Source organism: Passer montanus, unplaced genomic scaffold (assembly GCF_014805655.1).
Source record: "Passer montanus isolate IOZ18808 unplaced genomic scaffold, ASM1480565v1 scaffold54, whole genome shotgun sequence".
Taxonomy (NCBI): domain Eukaryota; kingdom Metazoa; phylum Chordata; class Aves; order Passeriformes; family Passeridae; genus Passer; species Passer montanus.
In genome coordinates, this window is record NW_024370374.1 from 3,458,311 (window position 1) to 3,481,421 (window position 23,111).

A 23,111-nucleotide genomic window follows, 5' to 3' on the forward strand; every position below is an offset into this window, starting at 1 on the left:
TTCATGCAAAGAAAAATTCCTTTTCTGGAATTTTCTGCCTTTCAGAATTTCTAAAGAGCTGCTATAATACAAACAGCTGCTCCTTTAAGGGAACAAATCAGAATTGATTTTGTGGTGCCTTACATGAAGCAAAGAATCAAGATAAATACAATGTTCAGGTTCTGAGACCCTTACTGAGCTCTTAGGGACTCTCCAGCTAACAAATGTAAACTCACACGAGACTTGAAAGACCACCCCAAGGAAGGATGGCCAGAATCCAGCACCCTGTTAATTCCTGCATTTGCCTTTCATATTGTGATAGAGCTGTGCTAGAAATTGTAACTGCAAAATGTGCTCTGCAGAGCTGCTCTAGATTTCTGCAGGCACGCAGACACCTCACCAAATCCTTACATCAGCCTGCCAGAAAAGTTCTTGTAATGGAAATTTCATCCCATACATGTAGTGTATCCTCTTACATTTAACTGCAGGATTACCTACATGCCCTCACAGAATACAATCCTGAAATAATGATTGTATTATAAAGGAGCAAGTGACCATTTCTGCCACATTTATGACTAACTTAGACTGTGTAATGTCTAGGAATTACCAGTGTGCTGTAGGATTGAGAACATTCACTGCTCATCTACATTCTTTTATCTGGGTCAACAGACATTTTGAATAATGGAGGATCTTGCCAAAATTTTATAACAGCAGGTTTAGTTAAAGCCTTAATCACTAGGCACAGACTGGATAAAATCTTTTGTTACCAAAACTAAAAATTACACTACTTATCTTTTTAATTACCTCCTTTCATCATTGCTGCACTCAATTTGCCCTTCACATTCACTGATGTGCAATGAGAACACCACCATACTACAGAAAGCAAAACATATTTGAGCCCACTGGAGTGCTGGTTTCAATACAGAGACCAAAATCTCTTTATCTGTGACCTGCAGAAACAGTATGACATTTTGATTCATGAATAAAATGCATATTTTAAAAATGTATCACATTACATTAAAATAAAGCCTTCAGCTCCTGACACAAGGCAAATCAATTCCTTAACATGAATTATCCTGCATAACTTCAGGCAGTTATTAGAAAAACTGATTTCAAACATTCAGTAAAAAAAAAATGACAACACTTCTGATGCCATCAATAGTGACACTCTGTATGTTTTGAAAGGAAATCAAATTATGACTGTCATTATTATTTCTATTCCTTTTCTCTCTTTGTTTCCCCTCAGAAAATGACAATGGCCTTGAAGTCAAATTAAACATCTGTTTGCAAAATAAACCAGAGAGCTACTGACAGCTGCTGCCGAATGGCAAATGTCCTACAGCTGTCGGGCTCCTAAATTAACAATGATTTTCATTACAAACAGCAAACAACAAGAGAATTACAGAACAGATTTTTTTCCTCCATCCCACTATTTCAAATTTATGAAAATGCAGACTCTCTCCTAGAGACTCAGCCAGAAAGAAATCACAGCTTACTGTTTTATTTCCCCACTTGCAGGGAGCAAAAAGTCAGAAAAAATCAGATTTCAGTGTAAGATACTTGACAGAACGTCCCTCTTGACATGTCTTAAATCCTTTTCTGCATTTTCCTCTAGGACATGTAAATGGAATTAATAATTACTTGAGGATTTACCTTTCTCTGATACAAATTCTGTCAATAAGAAAAGGTATTGAAAAAACATTTTCTTGATTTTTCCTACATCTATTTGGATTTGTAAATAGAGGTGCAGGGGAAGCTTGATCGTAGTACACACTACAATCACCCAGTAAAGTCAGACAGAAAAGGCTTGGGCAGTTCATCAAACACCACTTCTTATGGCTTCCTTATTTATCTTCAGGTTTGGGATGGGAAAGTAGGAACATTAGAAAGCACTGCACCTCATTTTCCACTTCACATGACTTTTTGAAGTGCACAATTTAAACACACAGGTGCCCTTAGAAGAGTGTTGAGAACCTGGAAGGACAAAGGAACTCAGCATGGATAATAGTTAGGAAATAAAAATGAAAGTTTTAAATGTCCTGCATGGTTTTGTAAAACGCCAAATTAGGGTACAGGTGAATTCTGGCTGGTTCTGTGTTTGTGTCCACTGTTAACCTTATTAATTACTTAATGTTTTATTGAAGTGTTTCCCCACAAAGTCTGGAGAAAAGACAATGATGATCAAGGTTGTAACTGATATCACTGCCTTGTCATGAGGCAAGTTGAACTTTTCTAATGCCTGAATCCCTACCCCACTGCACATCAAAGCACAATCTTTTTCTTTCTTACAAAACAGCTTGTTTTACAAAAAGACATTTGCGAAAAAAACAAACACTATATGGACCAGTGCACACAGTTTCAGTTTACCACAAATTGTGCCATTACACTGTTGGTTTTTTTTAAATATGAAATTATTGTAGGCATTTTCAAGGTAGAGTGTAAAAAAGATTTAAAATATTATCCTTCATAATAAAGCCATAACTGCATTCCCTCTGCTGCTAGAGAAAAACCACCACCCTTCTCCTTACTCTGTTTTTCTCATTGTTTTTCTGTTGTTTTGCTCTCCTCAAGGAATAAAGCCATCCTTCAGTAACAAAACCATGAAGCTGTTTTGCAGCACTACATCTTTACAAACAAAACATCATATGAATGAACCAACTAGATTTTACAGGATTACTTTAATTATTGCACCATAAAATAGATTATCCAGAAGAACACAAAATTAGAAAAAAATCCATTTTTGATGCTTTCCAAATACACATGCTCCCACTGTGAAGTTAAAGGGACAATATTAAACCTGTGAGAAAATTAAAGTGAAATGGTTTTTGCTTTAAAATGTAGATGTGTCAGTAGATCCAGGGGGCTGCTACCATATATATTGAGATAAAATATGCCTTTTTACACCTAATAGTAGAGGTGATATAAATTAGAAGCCGTCTAAAATTGCAGGTTTTTTCTCTTTCTTCCTAACACAAACTCTCTGTAGGTGTTTCATCTATGAAATAAAATATAGGCTTCTAAGTTAGTTTCATTTAAAAGTTTAAATTTTTTGTCCTATTTGTTAAAAAAAAAAAAAACAAAAGATTGCTGGATGAAGACAATATTAAATTCATTTTTAAGGAACCCGGATAGCAATACAAGTTTTTTTATCCTTCAGTGGTTTATAAAGAGTCACTGGCCACCAAAGATTGCTGGATGAAGACAATATTTAATTCATTTTTAAGGAACCCGGATAGCAATACAAGTTTTTTTATCCTTCAGTGGTTTATAAAGAGTCACTGGCCACTAGCTGCTCTTGAGAAAACAGAAAAAAATTGAAAAATTAGTTAAGCAGTACATAATTACCTAGTGTTGACCCAAATCTATTAATTCCCAATCCATGCCCCTGGCCATTTAAGGTTGGGCACACTTCTGTTACATCTCCTAAAAGGGAAGAATGGGGAAAAATGAAGGCACACCCAAAGGATCTCATATGGAAAATGGCACATTTTCTATCTATCAAAGGTTGCATTTGTTCTCTGGACTGTTAGGATGCACAGAAATATTTTTGTTTGCTACCTTAATTGTGTATAAATAACTAAAATGTCTATATAAAATATTCTATGTAAGCTATGAAATATGAGGCTATACTGCTACTATCTCTATCAAAAAGGAAGTTCAGAAGATGCTGTTAAGTGGTAGTTAACTGGAAGATAAATATTTTGATTTTTTTAAAAATAGTAGTACAGAAATTTTAAATTTCTCTGCATGCAGAAGGCGCATTGATTCTACTGGGAGAAAGAATAAAGTTATTTATAACATGAAAGCTTTTCTGTTGTTCCACAAACAGGGCTCTTTCTAGGCAAGGAGGGCAGGTTGGTCTCTCTTTTTCCTTGGCTGTTGTATTTATTCATAATGGCAAGCTGTCAGTAAATGCTTTACAGCTGTGCTCAATTGCTCCACTGTTAGCACTCTAATAAACAGGTAAAACTGTTGACATGAAGTGTCTGCACAATCTGAGAGGATGAATGGAAATGACAGAATAACAAATTTAATACCTGATTCAAACAAACAGGGTTTCTGTGTTGCTGGTTTTTACATTTGGAACATTTAGAGGCACAATTTTGTAGTGAATTTCTCATAGCTCATCAGCTGTGTGCTCATCTGCTTCAAAAAGTATCCCAACAAATCAAGAAAAATCCTATGAAAACATCAGAGAATCTACTTAGAGAACTATGGGGATTTTTGAAGCAGTTTTGAATGAGTTAGAGATGGGACCTCTGGGTTATTTTGGACCATGTGATTTATTTTCTTATCTTCTGCATAGGCAGGAAGGGTGAGTTCAGCTCACATTTTCACTGCATGGCTCAGAAGGTCCTCAGTTACAAGACCTTTTAAGGATTTATTAACCAATAAAACACTGCCAACAAAGATATTTGTGGTTTTGACCCAATCCTTAAATATTTCATCCTTTAGACTCATACTACAGTGTAAGCTTTCTTAGCCAATCATGTCATGGTACACAAACCTACAGCACTGCATTCTAAACTCCTTGTTTACCTTTGTAGCTACTTTTCTTTCTAAAACTCTAAAACTCTAAAACTCTAAACTTTCCTTCACTTAGCTTAAGTAAAGGAAAAGTAAAGCTTGTCTCGGCTTTGAGCTATAAATCCACATTCTCGCTTCTAGCACCTGAGTTTGGGAGACTTTTCAAAGGTTTCAGATCAAATCCTGTGTTTAATTCTAAGCTTTGGTTTACAGGCCCAAAGTTCTGAGAGTTCCTTGCATTTTGGATTCCAACAGAGAATTTCATCACCTTAGTCAAGTAACCTGAATAAATTCAAACCATGCCCAACTTCTCTTCCCTGTGCCAGCTCATTGATACTGATGAGGGATTTAGGACAAGCACGAAAAGCAGCAAACTTTTCAGCTGCAACAGTACATAATTCTTTGTTCTTTATTGTTTTTTAAATTCATCTCTGTGATCATCTATCAGGTGTTTTTACATGACTGGCAATAGTTTCATAAGCACTGCAGCTTGCACCCATGTAAAGCAGTCTGGCAAATGGAACTTCTTCTGTTAGAGGCAAATTTATGCAATATTGGTTTTGTGGGAATCACAGTAGCAACACCTTTAGTAAGAGAGATTAATTCTGAAAGACTTTTATTCTGAGCACCTCAGTTTGCCCTTCTTCATAAACACTCCTCTTAACACAGGGTTAATGGTTTGATCACTCATTAATTTACACACCATGAAGCTGTTCTTGTGAAATTTGGGCCTTGTTATCCAGGTGCCTCATGCTCTGTTTCTGGCCCCGGGATCTCGTGTTTTGAGTGTAGAGATTTGGCTGCACACCAAGAGAGTTTCAGGATGTAGATGCAGTTATGAACTCCTGAGGTTTTATGACATTTGGTTCTTTTTTTAGTCTCCTACAACACATTTCAGCACAGTGTTTACTCGGAGTGACAGGCCAAGTGACCTGAATGAACAGAATGCTTGAAGTTACAAGAAATCAAAAGGTAAATGTTCAAAACCTGGAGTTCTGTCACCCTCAGAGCTTTGCAGCTTGAGAGGAAGAGGATGGTCAGAACCCACAAGGAGGTTGGAAACTGAGTGTTATAACCAAGATCCAGACCCAGGGACTGGAACTGAATTTGTCCTCGTGGATATGACAGCTTTGCTCCAGTAGCACGACCATCTGAAAGATTTTGCTTGATATACACTAAATATGCCATACTTTTTATTTAGAAGGCTGCAATTCTTTAAAATGCCTCTGCTCTCTCATTACATGCAAACAAGAGCCAGTGTAATTAAAATCATGATGATAATTACATATTCAGGAAAACAAGGAGCTTCACACTTTTCCTCAAGAACTATAAAACATTTCCCTAGAGATGGCTCAGAACACATTCCCAGAAACAAACAGCAGAGACACCACGATGAACCCAGTGCATTTCTGCAAGTGCTAATGGTAATAAACAGTATTTACAGATAGCAGATTTTAATTTGTTGGTGTTTTAAGCACGATATGTATAGCAGAAATAAATAACTTGTCTGCAGGAACTTTTGCTGCATTTGCCATACAAGTCACACAAGTTGTCTGAGAACCTAGTTAGTTCAAGAGCCAACTGTAAACTGTGGTTTCTTCTCTAAATGGTAAATTGAATATAACTTATCTGCATGTGGCCATCATTTACTGCATTTAACTATTAATCTCAGCCTCAGTAGCAAATGCTAAAGGAGGAGAAGATAATTCCCATCTCACAGTATTTGACTCTTCATGAGATCTACGCCAGCTGACAGATTTGCTCAGTTTGGATACTAACAAGATCCTCCCTACCATGAAATTTTAATATGTGACAAGCTAAGGACTTGACCAAATTTTCTTCACTCTTTTGTTCTATCACAGAATTCTAAAGGACTTGCAAAAACCTGTTTGTTCTGTATTTCCCACCAATTTCCTGGGTCAGACCTTTACCCACCTGCTCAGTACCACACTCAGCTGAGGAACAGAACAAACCAGCTGAATCTAGGGCTCAAAGCAACCCAAAAGAGGTGACTTTCCATCACTGCTAAGAAGCTTTCAATAAACATTTATTGTCCTTTTATTGGTCAATGGGACAAATCACTATTTGAAATCCATACTTTAGACTTTCCTTGTTTAACAACATAAATTTCCATTACTTGGACGTTTTTTTAACAGAATTAAGCACAGCCTCTGTATATTAGCTGTCATATTTTAAAAAAAGTGTATGTTTACTGTTCTATTTTAAGAAAAGTAGAATATGCTAAACCAAGCATATTAAGTTTATATTAATAAAAAGAAGGTGTCTCTTAAAACAGTTTTAATTCACTTCAACAAAATACTAAAACAGATTGACCAAGACAGGATTCAAAACCCTGAAAATTTCTCTACTTCCATGTGATGATACAAACACCACTAGGCTCTGCTCTAGTGTTTATGTAATTATTTTCTGTATAATTGCACATAGCAAAAATAGACATAAACTCTTCTCAAGACAGTTTTAACAGTAGGTTTTCAAAGATCCTAGAAAGCAAATGCATTCTGAAGAGCTCAGAAACCTAGTAAGTGAAGTTTAAACCAGAAACTTTTATCAGAAGATGAAGGAATGACCTGGCCCTCCCATCTTGATGAGTGACGTGTTGGTGTGCAATCAATCTCAAGAAACAAGGGGGAAAAAATAAGGGAGAGAAAGAGGTTGCACTGTGAACATGGAAACAAGTAGGCTGTGCACAGCATGACAACTTGGATGGTCCAAGTAGGCAAATAAGAAAGAGGGTTCAGAGCTTGAGGGTCTCCCAAGCAGTGTGTAAAATAGAAGTCTTTTATGTTCAGTGAGACTCAAGCACAGGCCTAAGTGTGTGGATAAATGGAGCCTGAGGTATTTTTTCATCCCAAAAGCACATTGAGTGCTGTCAGTTTCAGTAGAGTCCAGAAGAATTCAAACCTTTAGGGTACTTCACTGTCATCTCTTGTTGGGAATGAGAAAAACGCATTAATTATTCTCAATTAAAAAATTACAGTACAATATCGTATGTTAATCCATTTTCTTCTTTCTTGCTCCTCACAATTATAAGTCTTCACACAGAAGGAAATGTTTTAGAAAAGAAGGTAACGACAACAAGTCAAATTCAAGTGTGATTTTCCCCTAAACTTTTAATTTTGCTGTCACCCAGAAATTTAGCATTACACACAGGTGTGCACATGTGAAATTATTTAGAATCCCTTACTGAACCCTACAGCTAGAGGTTCCCATCTGTCTGTGTCATTTTGTGCTTGTCACAGCCACACTGAGCACGTGCACTGTGCCTAGAAAGCACTGGGGAGGTACCACCCAAATCTGAGCAAGTCTTTGCACTAAAGCTGCCAGACTCCACACACTGCAGAAGAATAGCTGTTCCCAAACCTCACTACTAGTTCAGTAAAAGCTTCCTGGAAGAAGCTACTCTCTACTTAGTTATACCACTACAAAAAAAAAAAAAAAAGAAAAAAAAAAAAAAAAAAAAAAAAAAAAAAAAAATCATTATTTGGCACTTAAACTGTAATAAGTTTTTATGGATCAGTTACATTTTACTTGTGACTATGTTTAACTTTTCAATATATTGAAGTCAGCAGATCAGGGCATAGGGAAAAAGTAAATCCTCATGATCCAGAACATGCTCCAAACATGCTACCATTCTATTTTGGAAATTCTAAAACAAAGTTATCGTAGTCTGCAAGGATTGAAACAGATAGGTTTGACAATTAAAAAAATATCTTCACTCCCATCACGTACAGAAGAAAGAAAAAACACAGAGCATTTGTCTCCCTTAAAATTCCAGGCTTCAGAATTTTTCCATGATGAGTTCAGACTTAACTCTTAATTTTTTCTTTTATCATCTAGAATAATTACAAAGTAATTATTTATAATGCTGATGTTCCAATAATTATTTCCAAATAATTTCCAAAAATTCCATTCTATTCTATGGGAGCAGACCATAAAGAAGTTTTGTGAAGGAGGCTGACTACAAACTCTAATTCAGATGCCATCAAATCTTTACATGCAAAAGAGAAAATGTAAATGCTGTTGATGCCAGGAGAGATTGTTATGCATGGGCCCATGGAGGGCTGCAGTGCAGCACAAACAAATGCCACATGATGAGGTTCATTTCTGGCATCAGCCACTCTCAATAATTGTCATTGTTTCTTTAAACAATCCTGGGCATGGAGCTGTTCCTTACTTTCTGAGGTCAACACAGCATTCATTGGGAGGAAGCTCCTATTTCTAATTCAATTTTTCCTGAAAGGTACTTCTTTTCACTTTTCAGCAGCACACACACAAAAACACACCCACAGCACTCTGTAAATAGATGGTCATGACACCAAAATTTTTCCTTTCCCTGGAACCTGCATTTCCAAGCTGCTGTTTTGTTTTCCCCAATGGGCTATGGCAGCTGGTACCAGTCAGAAGAGCTGATCTAGCTCTTCACTGGCACTCCAGTGCTTGTTTTCACTGATGCACATCCAGCAGCCTGAGAAGGTTGTGTCCACTGGTTCCCTCTGCACACTCTTTGGGGCAGTGGCAATTTCCTACTCTCATGTGCAGAACATCAGAACTGCAGTTCTGACTGTTACATGTTGTAGCTTCTCTTGACTTTTCTGCAAGAATTCAAGTACTTCACAGAAAAAAATCAGTGCTGAACATCCAGCACGACCTGACTAGCAGCAAGGAGAGAGAAGAAACACTTACCAAGATCCTGCAGTTGGTGGTACTTTACTGCATTCCCTCTCTAAAAAGACCTGAACTGACTCGAGCCACAGTTGTCTTAAGTTTCAGTGAGAAAAATACAGATCTTAGGTTTTTGTTTGGGTGGGTTTTTTTTTTTTTTGTTTTGTTTTGGTTTGGTTTTGTGGTTTTTTTTGGTTGTTGTGGGGTTTTTTTGTTTGGATTTTGGATTTTTTGGGGGGGGTTGGGTTTTTTTTTTTTGTTTGGATTTTGGATTTTTTTGGGGGGGTTGGTTTTTTTTGTTTTGTTTTTTTGGGTTTTTTTTGTTTTTATGTTTTTTGGTTTGTTTTTTCTGTAACTGCAATTCTATTTAGGACAGTAATGAAAAAAAATAAGTCCATCAGCTCATATTGTTGAATATCACTAGTGGATTAAGCATTAAATCTTGTCACTTTAAAAAGCCATATAAAACATGATCACCTTATTATTAATTTACTTAAATAGTAAGTGCCTCAAGCAATATTGGTTATACAGCTAAGAGGGGGTCAGTCCTGGGGGGAAGACCAAGAAGCTTTACTGATAAAAAGCTCAGCAACACTCAAGGAATTTTCTAGATTGCCAAAGGAACACTCAAAAAATTCCATCTATAAACATAACAAAAGTTATTTCCAGGTTTTATTACAGCCTAATGTACACTTGTCCATACTGGGCTTAAGAAAATGCTCTAAGTGTATTCTTGAGCTGCTGTAGTAAACACTAAACCAGGGGATTCTTAAAATTATCATACTGAAACTAAGAAGCAGCAAGTAAAAGCACACTGCCACAGATCTGAGACTGTTCCACAGCCAGCTGAGACTAGAGAACCCTCAGAGATGTGGAAGAGGATGGTGTCTGTCTCGTGCCCATCAGCAGGAGGAAAAGTGAAGCACGGGGTGAAAGGAAAGCAGCCACAGACCACTTTTGCTGGTGGCAATTTCACAGCCTGTCTAGAAATCAGTTGCAATTCTAATAAAACATTTTCCTCAATTGGTCTGAACTATCTTCAGCACAACCTTTGTGATACCATTTCCTTAAAAGCCTGAAAGTCACCATCCCCAGCACTGAAAAGCCTCTTTGAAATACTTTGGTCTGCTGCAGGGCACATCTTAGCAATTTTTAAGGCTTCTCCCAGACATGGATTCAAAACAAGCAAAGAAATCCCGATTGCCCATGAATGTTTGACCAATCTGTCCAATTAAATAGAGCAAACAAAGTCCTAAGAGACAGGACAGCATTTCTCTGACACTCTTTAGTTCTGCAGACCAACGAGCGACCCTAAATCAAAGTGAGCACACATAAAGTTATCTTTATTTACTGCTTGAATAGCATGATTCCACATGAGAGTGTGTAATAATAACAAAATATCAGTAAATGATCACTAGGTCTAAAATGAAAGAATTCACCTCTAAACAAATAGATCTGTTTTTTCTGATAAAGGTCTGCTTAGACAATCATGACTTTGCAGAACATTTTTATTATTCATCTCAAAAAAGAGCATGTTTTTTTACCCATCAGAGGAATGCAATTTTGATATTAAAAATTAAGAATTTTTATATTTTTTAATGTGAAACTAAAGGCTAACAAGCTCAATTAAGGTTGCTGATTCAATGGTAATTGAAGGCTTGGGGTTCCTTTTGAATATTTAGGTGGCACATTCATATTTTCTGAAAAATCCCTTCGCCCACAATTTTTCTCCTGGGAAGCTGAGAAGCATCAGAGAAAAAGGAAAACAATTATTATCTCATGTGCTTCTCCTGTGTTTTGCTGCTTTGGAATGTGTTTGGAGATTGTTTACCCACAGGTGATTGTTTCATTGGGTTCTGCTGGGAGTTGTTTTGACTCTTTGACCAATCAGGGCCGAGCTGTGTTGGGACTCTGGAGAGAGTCTCGAGTTTTCATTATTATCTTTTTAGTCTTCTGTAAGTATCCTTTCTGTATTCTTTAGTATAGTAAAGTTTAGTATTCTTTAATATAATATAGTATCATAAAATAATGAATTAGCCTTCTGAGAACATGGAGTCAGATTCATCATTCCTTCCTGCCACGAGTCACCCTGAAAATACAACATATTTAGGCTTTAAGTTGCTAATGTTTCTGCAAGTAGAACTAAACTTGGTCAAACATGTCCAAGGAGAAAAAAGAATTAAGAATTATTGTTTCCTATAAATATTCAACTTATCAACTGAATTTTACCTTGATATGCCTTAAAATACTTACTTCAGGATGACACAGCCTGTCCCGGTGGGAGGAGCTGTCCAAAACACCTGGATGCGTGTCCTCCTTCTGGGTGTGCTCTCAGTCACAGCAACAGGACAATTGCTCATGAACTGCGTTTCTTCTTCATCTATGATCTAGGGAAACGTAAGGAGAGGAGCAGGAAAAAGGTAAGGACGTGCATGGCCAACGCCTTCCATGTGTGTTTTCTCAGTTCATGTTTTCTTTGAGTGGAATATATATAATTCTGCTTAGCTCAGCACTACTTCAGAGAATTTATGGAGAACATGCAGACTGAATTGAAGACCAAAAGCTCACAAAATAAAGACAGAATAAGTCAGCTCTGGGTAAAGAGAATTCAGACCTTTTGAAGCATTGCTGGAAATAAGCTTTTTTTGTGGATCCTGATTACTCAAGCTCCCTGTAAATATTAATGAACTGAAAATAATAAAATATTCATCATTTCAGATGATTGAGATTCCATTATTTAGTCCAAACTGCAGCTATTTTTGCTTTCTCAATTGATTGATGGTTAACAGAAAAGTTAAAATGGTACAAGTCAAAAGCCAGAGAGGCAGATTTGGAACTGGTGCTCCAAGGATTTTACTCAAACGTGTCATGTCAAAATAGCTTTCTCACTGCATATGTGTTTCATGGATTGTACTTTAAGCCTTCTGTTCATCAGATCTCAAAGACATTTCATAGAAACTGTTATGTTTTATCTGGAAACAGACAATGTTCTGATATTGCAAAATTCCTCTTCAAAATGCTCAGTGGTCCTATTTCATTTGATGAAGCCACAATTCACAAAACATTGGGTCAGCATTCAGGCAATGAATTGCAAACCTTACAATTTTGAGGGAAAAAAGCTGTATTTATCAATTTATGGCAAGATTCAGCTCTGAAGGGGCTTTTTCAGAATCCTGGTTCTAACACCACACACACACACACTCAAACATACAATTTTTCCAATTAAACTATAAAAAAAAATCCAATCTTCTGGCAACAAACGTAAGATTAAACAAGTGTTTTGACAAAAAAAAAAAAAAATACTCCTTTGCATTCTGTAAAAAGAGAGGCAATATCTTTAATTGGGCCAGATCTGCTTTAGTGAGTGGGCATCCTTGCTATCTCACCCAAGGATACTGCCAGCATTCCCAAACATTTTTAGCTAAGCCAACAGTTATTTCTGTATTTCCATGGCAGAATGAAGTGGTGCTGGCCCAGAGGAGTGCTGAGAAACTCTCTTTAGCTGGTCAATAGGGCAGTGGCTAATGAGTTTTAAATTTAAAGCCGTTAATACGCCTCAAGTTTTTGAACGCTTTGTAGAATCAGTGTAAGCAAACACAATGTGCACATTTGCTGGGTTTTAATTAACAGGAAGCAGTGGGAAGTGTGGGATCCAGTGGAGGCTTAAGCTGACTGCAGAGTTTCTGCTTCTGCTGGATACAATTTAATGTGTGTAAGTGGAGCACCAAGAAATCCCTGACCAACAATTCTGTTTTGGCCACCAACTGTACTTATTCCATCTGCCTTATTCCTGCATCAGTGAAATAAAGAAATAAAACTGCCAACTCATCTCTCAGAAAGGTTGTCTCAATTATTCCAGGACCGTATCAATTGACCTTTTATCCCTATCTCACAGCAATCCATTCGCAATCAAAATCCAATTTTGGTGGCAGCTCTGAGAGAAGAATGAGTGATTTTATACCATCTCAAACACAATAAAACACTATTGCATGTTATACAAAAGCATGGTAATTCCCATTGAAAAGGCTCTTAGGAGGTCATCAGAATATTCTTTAGAAGAACATTTTCTAGAAAATGGAAATATTACAAATTACTGTACAAATTACACTGGCTTCCTTGCCAGATGCAAAGTCTTGGGTAAAAACTTTAAGAATATGTTAAATCCAGGTCAAGATTATGTAATTACACATAAGTATGAATAGGATTGATCAGATACAAGCTATTCCACAACGACCAATGAAACTTGTTCCCAATCTGGTTGAGACCTTGCCAGGCACAGGTTCTACCAATGAATGTTTCTTGAGAAGCCCAAATGAAATGAACTGGTGCTCTCCAAGTATAAAACCACTATTTTCAGTTAATCAGACCTAAAGTTCATTCCTCCAGCAGTCATCATTGTGGACCTACGCATGTCCATTTGCATGTCAAATAAATTCTTATTCCGGTTGAATCCATCCTGCTTTTTCCCCAACAGTGAATGGAATTGTAAGGAACCCCAAAACCAAATCCAACAACCAAAGGAAGGAGTTGTGAGTAGTTATTACAAGTGAAATTTACGACTTGCTTGCAAAAGCAGAAGCTGAAATATGTGCTCAGATTTTAGATAGCCATTACACTGAAGCACATCTTTGTTCTAGTTGCAGTTGAACCAACAGAAATGGTTCTTGCACTTCTATTGCATATCTAATTCCTTCAAATTAGCAAGTAAAGAGTTTTCTCAAGTATTTCTATAATAAACTAATTTGAAAGTTCTGTTTGCATTTTAGAACATGACCCTGGAAGAACAGGAAGTGGCTGAGCCCCAAGGCTACATCACGATTTCCTGCATCACTAACCATCAAAGCAGAAGGCTTATGCAATGAGTGTCTACTGGAAAACACTGAGCATAAAATCATAAGTTCTCCCAAAAAACATTCCTTTGAAGAAAAATTGGAAAGAAGCTTTCTCCGTAAAGACTCCTGATATTGACAGAATGCAGTACAAAACTCCTAAATTAGTTGGAAAGGTCCAAATGCCACTTGATTTGAGATGATTAAAGAACGTCATCATTTTACGATATATAATAAACACAAGAATTTTCCAAATTCTAGGATTTCAGATAAACCATCTCAAGTCTATTTGTTAAAAATATGGGGAGGGGGTGTGGTTCTTTCTGTATCCATGGAGGTTCAATTATTTATAAAAAGTTTCTTAGGAGTGATAAGAAGGGAATCCTGATTTATACTCCAGGATTACAAATGACATGATATTTTAGGGCGGTGGATGATATTATTCTACTCCCATGTAGGAGAAAAGCAATAGCATCCTGGCAAGCTTTGGGGGAAAAAAGAGACATGTAATACAATCCTGATTTTTTTTCTGGAATCAAATCAGACCACATAGGCGTGAAGGAAAGATTTGGCAGGGAAAAGGCACACAGATTAAAACGTAGCATTTGCAGAATTATAGCTCCTAAACCGCAGGTTATCTGTAATGGGAAGCCTTACATTTTCAAGAATGAGCCAGCAAATTACCCACATGTTGGACAAAAATCCTAAAACCAAAAGATAAACACTTGGCAAAAGAATCTGAACCCTCAGAGGGAGGGATCTCTATGTGACTTCTCCTTTTGAATTCTCAAATACAATGACATTAGATTTTAATATTCTAGTTAGGTTTTGGGGTGGTGGTTTTTTTGTTTGTTTGGGGTTGGTTTTGGGGGTTTTTTGTGTTTTTGGTGGGTTTTTTGGGGGGGTTTTCCCCCATTATGATTGTGGTATTGTTGGACCAATTTATTCCTTCAGGAAAACTAGCATAAATCCTCAGCAAGATTTTTGGAGTTAACCGAGATTTGAATGAGTGTCACAACAGGTAGAACTTGGCTGAACTTGGGTAAATCTACAAACATGAAAGTAAGGATACTACAAACATGAAAGTAAGGGAAAAATTTACCAGCTCCAGGCATTCTTTGCTTATTCCAAAAGCTGATGAGGTTGAGATCAAGTTATGGGTGTTCCTGAAAAGCAGGACTGGATAACTGCTTGGTTGTTTAAAAAAAAAAAGGGAAAATTGGTTTTCTCAGAATTGCAATATTTCATGCTGACTGACAAAGCTTGCTGTTTCTGGTTTCTGTAAACTATGAGTCAAATAAACCAGGCAGTTAAACTCTCTATCCTTAAATTTATATCAGTATTGGAAAAAAAAAAAAAAAGTTTAAAAATTTCAAAATACCATACATCACAAAGAAAGAGATTAGTGCTGAGTACAAAAGGAGATGAAGTTACATAAACCCTCCACTGGCTTGTGTCCACTTCCCTAGCTGGAACCACTGGCTGGGACCTTCAGCACCATTCCTTGTTCTGTGGACACATCATCACTTTCCACTCACTGAAACAGCTGCATTCTACTGGAACAATAGAATTACAGGAAAAAACAAAAAAAAAAACCAAAAAAAACCCCACAGCTAAAAGTTCAGAAGATAAGCATCTTTGTGGGCAGATTTCTTCCTTGGAAGAGCTAATATGAATGTTGCAAAACTGTCTTCTCCTTGAGGAAACTTTCCAATTATGAAAAAGAACATTGGGTCTACGTAACAGCAATAATATTTGGCCTTTAGGGATTAATCTATAACAGAGCTTATTATACAGAACGTAAAATTAACGATGTACAAAGTCAGTTTAAAAACCCTACCGCAAAGATATGCTTCACATAGCCACATTCTCTGACTAAAGGACACAGCACTTCTCTCAGAGTCTGTGCTCAGAATCAGAGGAATGAGAACTGGGATGTTTTATGCAGTGTCAGTAGCCAGTCTTGGTGCAGACTATGGTTCAAGGTTGTACAGAACCCCTGAGCACTGCTGAGCTCTCTGGCCATTCTTAGCAGTGCATCACAAGGCTAAGGCTGCCTGATAAGGATTAGGGCTAGGATTTGATAAGGGTTAGGGTCTGATAAGGGTTGGGGTTAGGGTTTGGTTCTGATAGGGGTTGGGGTTACTCTGAACCACTGAGAAAAGTGCAGATTTATTGAAGAATGGCATTTCTAAAATACACCTGTTGATTATCACTAAGTTCTAATAACTTCTAACACAAACTTTACATAGATCTTGCACAAAGTTGCAATTAGAAATCAAATTTAGTTCTGTAATTATTTCCTGAGGAAAAATATTTTTGCTATCAAGAATCTGCTGTGTTTTTCTCTGCAGTCCAAACAAACCTGAGGTCTTTGATTCCTGCAGGGCAGGCAGGGTCTGCAGGGCTGCTGCGGTGTCTGTTTCAAGGTGTAACTCAAACAAAATGAGAAATAAAGCAGTTCAGGGTGACAAGATCCTGAAGTGCAGTAAAGATGCAGCACTACACACCACCAGCTTCCACACCACACAGGTTCTCCTGCCCAAGCCTGGCTATGGGAATCTTAACAAAATAGCTATTTCTTCTTTCCTTAATATGTATGAAAAGAGTAAAGAGATTATGTATTGCCAGAAGGAGGTGACAACAGCTTGACAAGATTTAGTAAATGTAAATTGCTATACTGTATATTTTTCTTGCTTTAGAACCACTCTTAGTTAACTTAAAGTTCTAACATGCTGAATAAAGACTTATGCTTGTAAAATTGAAATAGCCAATTAAGTTGATGCTGTCAGTAAAACTCAAGAGTTGAATGAGCACAGACTGTTGTGAGTTGAGGCAGTTTTCATCTAAGTAGTCACTAAGAGGGGACTGAAGGTGCAAAGTTCCATCTTTTTTTCCCATGAAGTTTCCCTCTTGACTACAACACTAACATCTCTATGAAGACAATTTGGCAAATTTACTTTATCAGACTGCATTACTGGGGAGGGGAGTTGGCAGATAATCCAGCTTTTCCCAGATAACATTATTCTTATCCTCTCCAACAGAGAAACTATACCAGGCACACAAAGCTAGTCATTATGCTCATAGCTAGAAATCACGTTGGGTTCTATTGATAGGTTTTTTTTAAAGTAGTTTTTTCTACTAAGGAAAAATCTTTAATTTCATGTTTAAAAAGCAATTTGCAAACACTAATTTGCAGCAGGGGAAGGACAACATCTTTACAAATTCTACCATCTTTTGAAATCCTTTCAAATATTCTAGCTTCTTAGCACATCCAGTGGTCTCCAGCAATGCTCACCAGAAACTGGGAATTATTTTGTACACTGAACCTGCTTTTCACAACTTGGCACACAAAGATCCAAAGTGCTCCAGCTGGCTCTTGCCAAAGAGAGTACCCTGGCACGAGCACCAGAGCATACAAATTACTCACAGCACCAGGGGCACCAGCACCAGGAAATTGTGCAAAGGAACTCTGTGTGACGTTCTGTACAAAAGCAACGAGTCACTCTGTGCCTTGCATGACAAATAGCTTAACTTCATTCCTATGTCTGCTGTCCAGTCTATACAGCAGATTTAGAGTATTTCAAATTATGTGTATGGATTCTGGGAAAGACTGAAAATTTTAGTTCAAAGAAACGGCGCTTTTGGCCCACTTTGATATAAAATTTAATCAAGTTAGACCTAAATCTAGAGTAAATTTACTGAGGTCAGACTCTGTGCTGACCAATTCAAACACATTCATTTATGGGTTACAGGTTTTTTTCATTATATTCAGGCAGTAGCTAAAGAAATGGATTTGCTTTTCTATGAAATGAGAGGGGGTTTTATGGTCTAAGCACAGTTTAAATTAGGAAGTATGAAATAGCAGATGAAAAAAGAGTAAATTTTATGATTGTAAAATGAAAATGAAGACATTTTACTACCAAAACTCTGTTCTAAGATTAGGAAGCAGAGCTGTCCCACTGCAGCCTTAAAACAGATTCATAACCAGCGAGGATGATGGGGACACTGATGAAGGCTGTGCTGTGATGACCCTTAGCAGCCCCCTGGGAGCAGTCAGCATTAGTCAGAGCAGTCCTGTGGCCAACCCAAAATAGCAGCTATAGAGAATTAAATCCAATATTGAAAAACAAATAAAAAATTGGAGCACAGCCACTTAGGGCTCTCACAGATTTCTTATTTCTGTCTTTCATGTAATGGAGTGATCAGAGTGCCAACAGTCCTTCCAAGATGATAAAACTAACACACTCATTTCAGATGAGACTGTAACCACAATAAACCTCAACAAAGATCCATGCAGGCTTCTCTGTGTGGAATACTTCCACAGGGACATTATTTATGCTCAGTGTTCCGTTGTCAAACTATTTCAGTGTGAACATTATTTACTTGGCAAAAAAAAAAAAAGTCAGTACTCCAATCTGGTAAAAAATAGCTTTTGATAGATGATGTCTCAAGTGCTTTAGCCTGGGAGAAACTTTGTTTACTGAAGGAGATACTGTATAGAAATCAACAAATTTTAGATAAAAATCACTCGAAAGAAGTAAAAGTTTGAGGATTTTGTATATTTCTTGTTCAGTCTGTACAGTTTCATTCCAGTCTATAATACACACATTTTTCTGGAAAGTGAGAAAACTGCTGTTAATTCCTAAATGTATTTCCCACCCCTATATCCAGATATATGTAGCACAATTACCTACCTCACTTTAAAGAGAGCCTTCTAATCTGATTTTTAGACAGATAAAAAAGCTTTGGGAAGTTGTTTAAAGAACAAAATGCTTTTGCAGCCTCATAAAAGAAAGTGATATAAAGCAAGGCAATGTGCACACAAACCTCGACTGGAAGTGAGATGTGACTTGGATTGCTGAGCAACCCTTCCCAAACCTCTTCAGAGTAGCCTGTGAAGCAGGGATACAGACACTGAGCTCCTTTTTCAAACCACCATATCAAATGCTCTATGATAACTTACTTATTATCCTTAACAGCTTGCCACACCTCCAGTTGTTCTCAGGCTTCATAAACAGGAGTTCTTTGGGAAGATATTAAATCTGAGATTCCAGACCTTCAGCCTCTTCTGCAATGCGCCAATTGCTCAAATTAAATGGAAAAGTAGCTTAGAGAGTCAACTGGAATTTAAGCCAGGGAAATCCATGGAAGACATAAAGTTGGAGTGGCCCCCTGTGTACCAAGCCTTTGTCTCGCTTTCATTAAAAGAACAGCCAAATTCTATCAGAGATCTCCCAGCTCGGGGCATTGATGCTCACAGAACCCAGGAAGCAGAACAAAAACAAACCTGGCAGAGCTGCTGGAGTTTGAGAACCACATCTTCTACACCTGAGCACTTTTTCAATGTTTCCAGGGATTGTGGCATGATTCATTTAAATGGAAATTTAAATAGTGAAAAAAAAAAATTAAGACCCTTAGTTTGTGAAGAATTTGTTATATTTTCATTTGGCTGCACAATGGGATTAGAAGACAAAACTTATTTAGTTATTTCTCTTATTTATCCTGCAAAAAGCTGAGACATTCTATTAGAGTGTGCTCTGGGACCAGCATGGAAGACTCTGCTTGTGAGATGGAAGGTGTAGGTTCACAAATCCATTCTGAATTAGGGTGTTCACTGCCACATTCATATTTTCTGAAAAATCCCTTCACCCACAATTTTTCTCCTGGGAAGCTGAGAAGCATCAGAGAAAAAGGAAAACAATTTTATCTCATTTGCTTCTCCTGTGTTTTGCTCCTTTGGAATGTGTTTGGAGATTGTTCACCCACAGATGATTGTTTTATTGGGTTCTGCTGGGAGTTGTTTTGACTCAATGGCCAACTGGGGCCAATCTGTGTCAGGACTCTGGAGAGAGTCACGAGTTTCATTATTATCTTTTTAACCTTCTGTAAGTATCCTTTCTGCGTTCTTTAGTACAGTATATTTTAGTATTCTTTAATATAATACAGTATCATAAAATAACAAATTAGCCTTCTGAGAACATGGAGTCAGATTCATCATTCCTGCCTGCCATGGAGGACCCTGCAAATACAACAGTTCACTGTCACTGAGACGTTTTACACAATGAGTATCCTTCAGCCAGTCTCTTTTCTGAGCTGTTCTACATCACATAGGTCCTGAACCAAGGGGAAGCACTGGCTTGGCACTCAGCTAATGGAAAGCACTGATGTATCTTCAGCTCTCTGCTCTGTTTATTTTGATGATTTTCCCCTCAATTACTGAGCCAGCCTCGTCCCTGCTGGTCTAGTGAAGTGTTTTACACTCATTTTACAAAGCAGAGGGATGCAACAAAAGAGGCTGAGTGAAATCTGTCCTGAAGGAGACTGGTGCTGTCTAGAGAAGCATCTTTTAGGGTACAGACCTCCCTGGTGCAATCTTTGTTCTAATGGCTCAGACACCTAAACCTTCTGCTCCCCATCCAGGTATGAATCCTTTTCCAATTTGTGCTGGATGTCTTCTTCAGCCTGGAAATTGTATCTGGATGAGCAGCTTTCCTGCCACAAAAAATTGTGAAAAATCTATATAATCCATTAAAAAGGTTAATATATGGGTGTTTATTTCTGGGGAGACAAGAGACCAAAATGTTTCCCCAAGATATTAAGAAGTCCTTCTAGCACTGGCTTGCAAGCCTGCAATTGCATCAGTTTCAGGAGTGCTAACACAGAATATTTTTTAAATGTACGATCAAAAAACAAATCACAGAACTCCTTTTTGCATTTATTTCTGATCACCCTTGTCTGAAAAGGGACAAATCAGGGCTCTGAGCTTTCTCCCCAGAGGGGACTTGGCCTTCTGTGTTGTCTTAAATCAGGGCACATGCATTTAAACCAAACTCTAGCAATACACAAAGCATATTTCAAACACATTTTCCAAGTCCACATGGTGAAGATTTCATTCAGATTCTTCCAGTCTCAGCACAAACCAAAGATTTATATATATGAACTTAAACCAACTTCCAGATCTTATGCTAAGCATACAATTTAAGGTCATTACAGTTTGATGCAGAGTGCTCAGTATCTGGCACAACTGAATCCAGGATAAAGAAGAATTATGTTTATGGACAAGAGCGTGGAATGCTGAAGGACTCCCTAATTGCTGTGAGCAAAACTCAGCATTTTAATTTTTGCTAAATGCAAATGCAAACCTTGTCAGCACATTCTTAATTCATCAAAACAATGTGAAATTTTTCATAGGAGTACCAGGATTTTAGTCAATTTCTGCAGTGCCTGTCGTTATCTGCCCGAGCCCATGTGTCCTTGCCTCTGTCAATGCACAGAATTTTTTGCACAAAAATTCCATTTATGAATGCTTGAAGGAGCATTGTGACTAATAGATATTTCATTAGTAAGGTCCTCCAGTCACCATTCAAGGCCAGTCAATAACACATTTTAAATTCAGTGGTCCAGAACTTCTGTTCAGCCTGAAAATAAGCTTCAAGCACTCAAGGAGTTAAGAAATTTAAATAAGGAAAAAAAATATGCTCTCATGTTCATAATGCAACAACACTTGAGAGAGAGCATGATCCAATCCTAACTCCACTATTCTTATTATCAGCTCTAGAAAGCTTGGCTAAGGGCAGTCAAGGAAACATGACCCTCCTATCAGAACAAACCACATGGGCTGGTGAGACTCATTACTGACTAATTACTGCAGCACAGTAGCTTCATGAAGTTGGTGCTAAATGATACTGATAAAGTGTCTCTGCCATTTGAAATTAATTACACTCTTGTCTTTTGATAAAATTATCTTTCTTGTGCTGTTGTGTGTTACCAACATCTCTAGCCCCATAATGAGCAATGTATGAATAATGTGGGTGCCAGAGAAATATTTGCTGTGGACTCACACAGAAGAAGACATGGACCTTGTCTTCTGCTCACACTGGCATTTCCCATTTACATTTCTGTGGCATGGAAATCCAGGTTTGTTGTCAACTCAATTTAAAACTCAGGAACTGCCATTTTTATTTCAGGAGCAAAATCCCAGATAAGAACGCAGTTGCAACAGCAGTCAATCAAAGAAAAAGGAATGTTAAAATTGAGGAGGCACATACAAGATCTGATAAGGAAGAAATTTTATAGTGGCTGGTCAGACAGCATACATAGCTCGAGCATTGGAAGCACCTTTCTGTGTGTCAGGTGCTCCCTTCCCTGCAGAGGGATGATAAGGGACTGCTTTCCTCCCCAACTATTCTCTCTTTTCCATTCTTCAGAGCATTAATTGCCAGCCAAAGGAGCCTTTTCTAATTATGACTTTGTGGAGTATAAAGTGCAACGTGGGCTTAAGGGTAGAGGGGACTTCTTTACTAATATAATCAATAACAACATTATTGTAGAGATGGCACTTCTCTGCAATACAGTGTAACAGCAGGCAGCAAAGCACAAAGGAATTGCCTCTTCTGCTCTTAGGAACACCAGAATTGATGAAGGTCATTTGAAGTACGTAGTAAAATGTGAGTCTGCACATTCTACTGGATCAGCATTTCTCAGTCCCTTAGTTTGTTGAGGCTCTTCATTTAACCTTCATTTTTAAAAAATATTACACTGCTCAGCACTATGAGTGTAGTGCCAAGAATAGCTACCTCACTTGGAGCTCCTCGCTTAAGAAGGGATTTAAGGATTACAGAAAATACATATTTTTAATAGCATTATTGTCCTGCTCAGTGTTGCAGCTTTAAAGCATCAGCAGCTCTGGCACATGTGCTATTCATGCTCCTCTTGAGTGTCCCAGTGCCAAAATACACATCCCAACCTAGCTCAAGCCCATGCCACACAAATTCTTGCAGCCTTTGGATGACTGCATTCAGAACATAATCTACTTCTGAGAGACTTAATCCACTGCTAAAACCACATTTACAGAAGAAACTCCAGTGATCTGGAGCTACAGGCTTTGTGCAGATAAACTTAAGAAGGCATTTACCTCCTTAAAAAAAGCTCTCAAATCTTTTGCTGAACAACTCGCATCCACTGCCGGGTCAGGAATGCTGCTGGTGCAGAAGAGCCTCAGGAAGTCAGGAGAGGTTTCTGGCAGCACTGACAGGAGCTGTGAGCAATTGTAAAGCCACCACGATTTTTGTGTGCTTGTGAATGTGTGCC

The 23,111-nt window shown here is 37.7% G+C and overlaps 1 protein-coding gene across 1 annotated transcript in view; it reads right to left on the reverse strand.

Annotated features, from left to right (window-relative positions):
* SPON1 (spondin 1) overlaps nucleotides 1-23,111 on the reverse strand; it is a 184,972-nt gene that overhangs the window by 138,803 nt on the left and 23,058 nt on the right. The window contains exon 3 of the mRNA XM_039725129.1: nucleotides 11,443-11,576. Coding sequence (XP_039581063.1) covers nucleotides 11,443-11,576 — 134 coding nt within the window. The remainder of the gene's footprint in view (nucleotides 1-11,442; nucleotides 11,577-23,111) is intronic.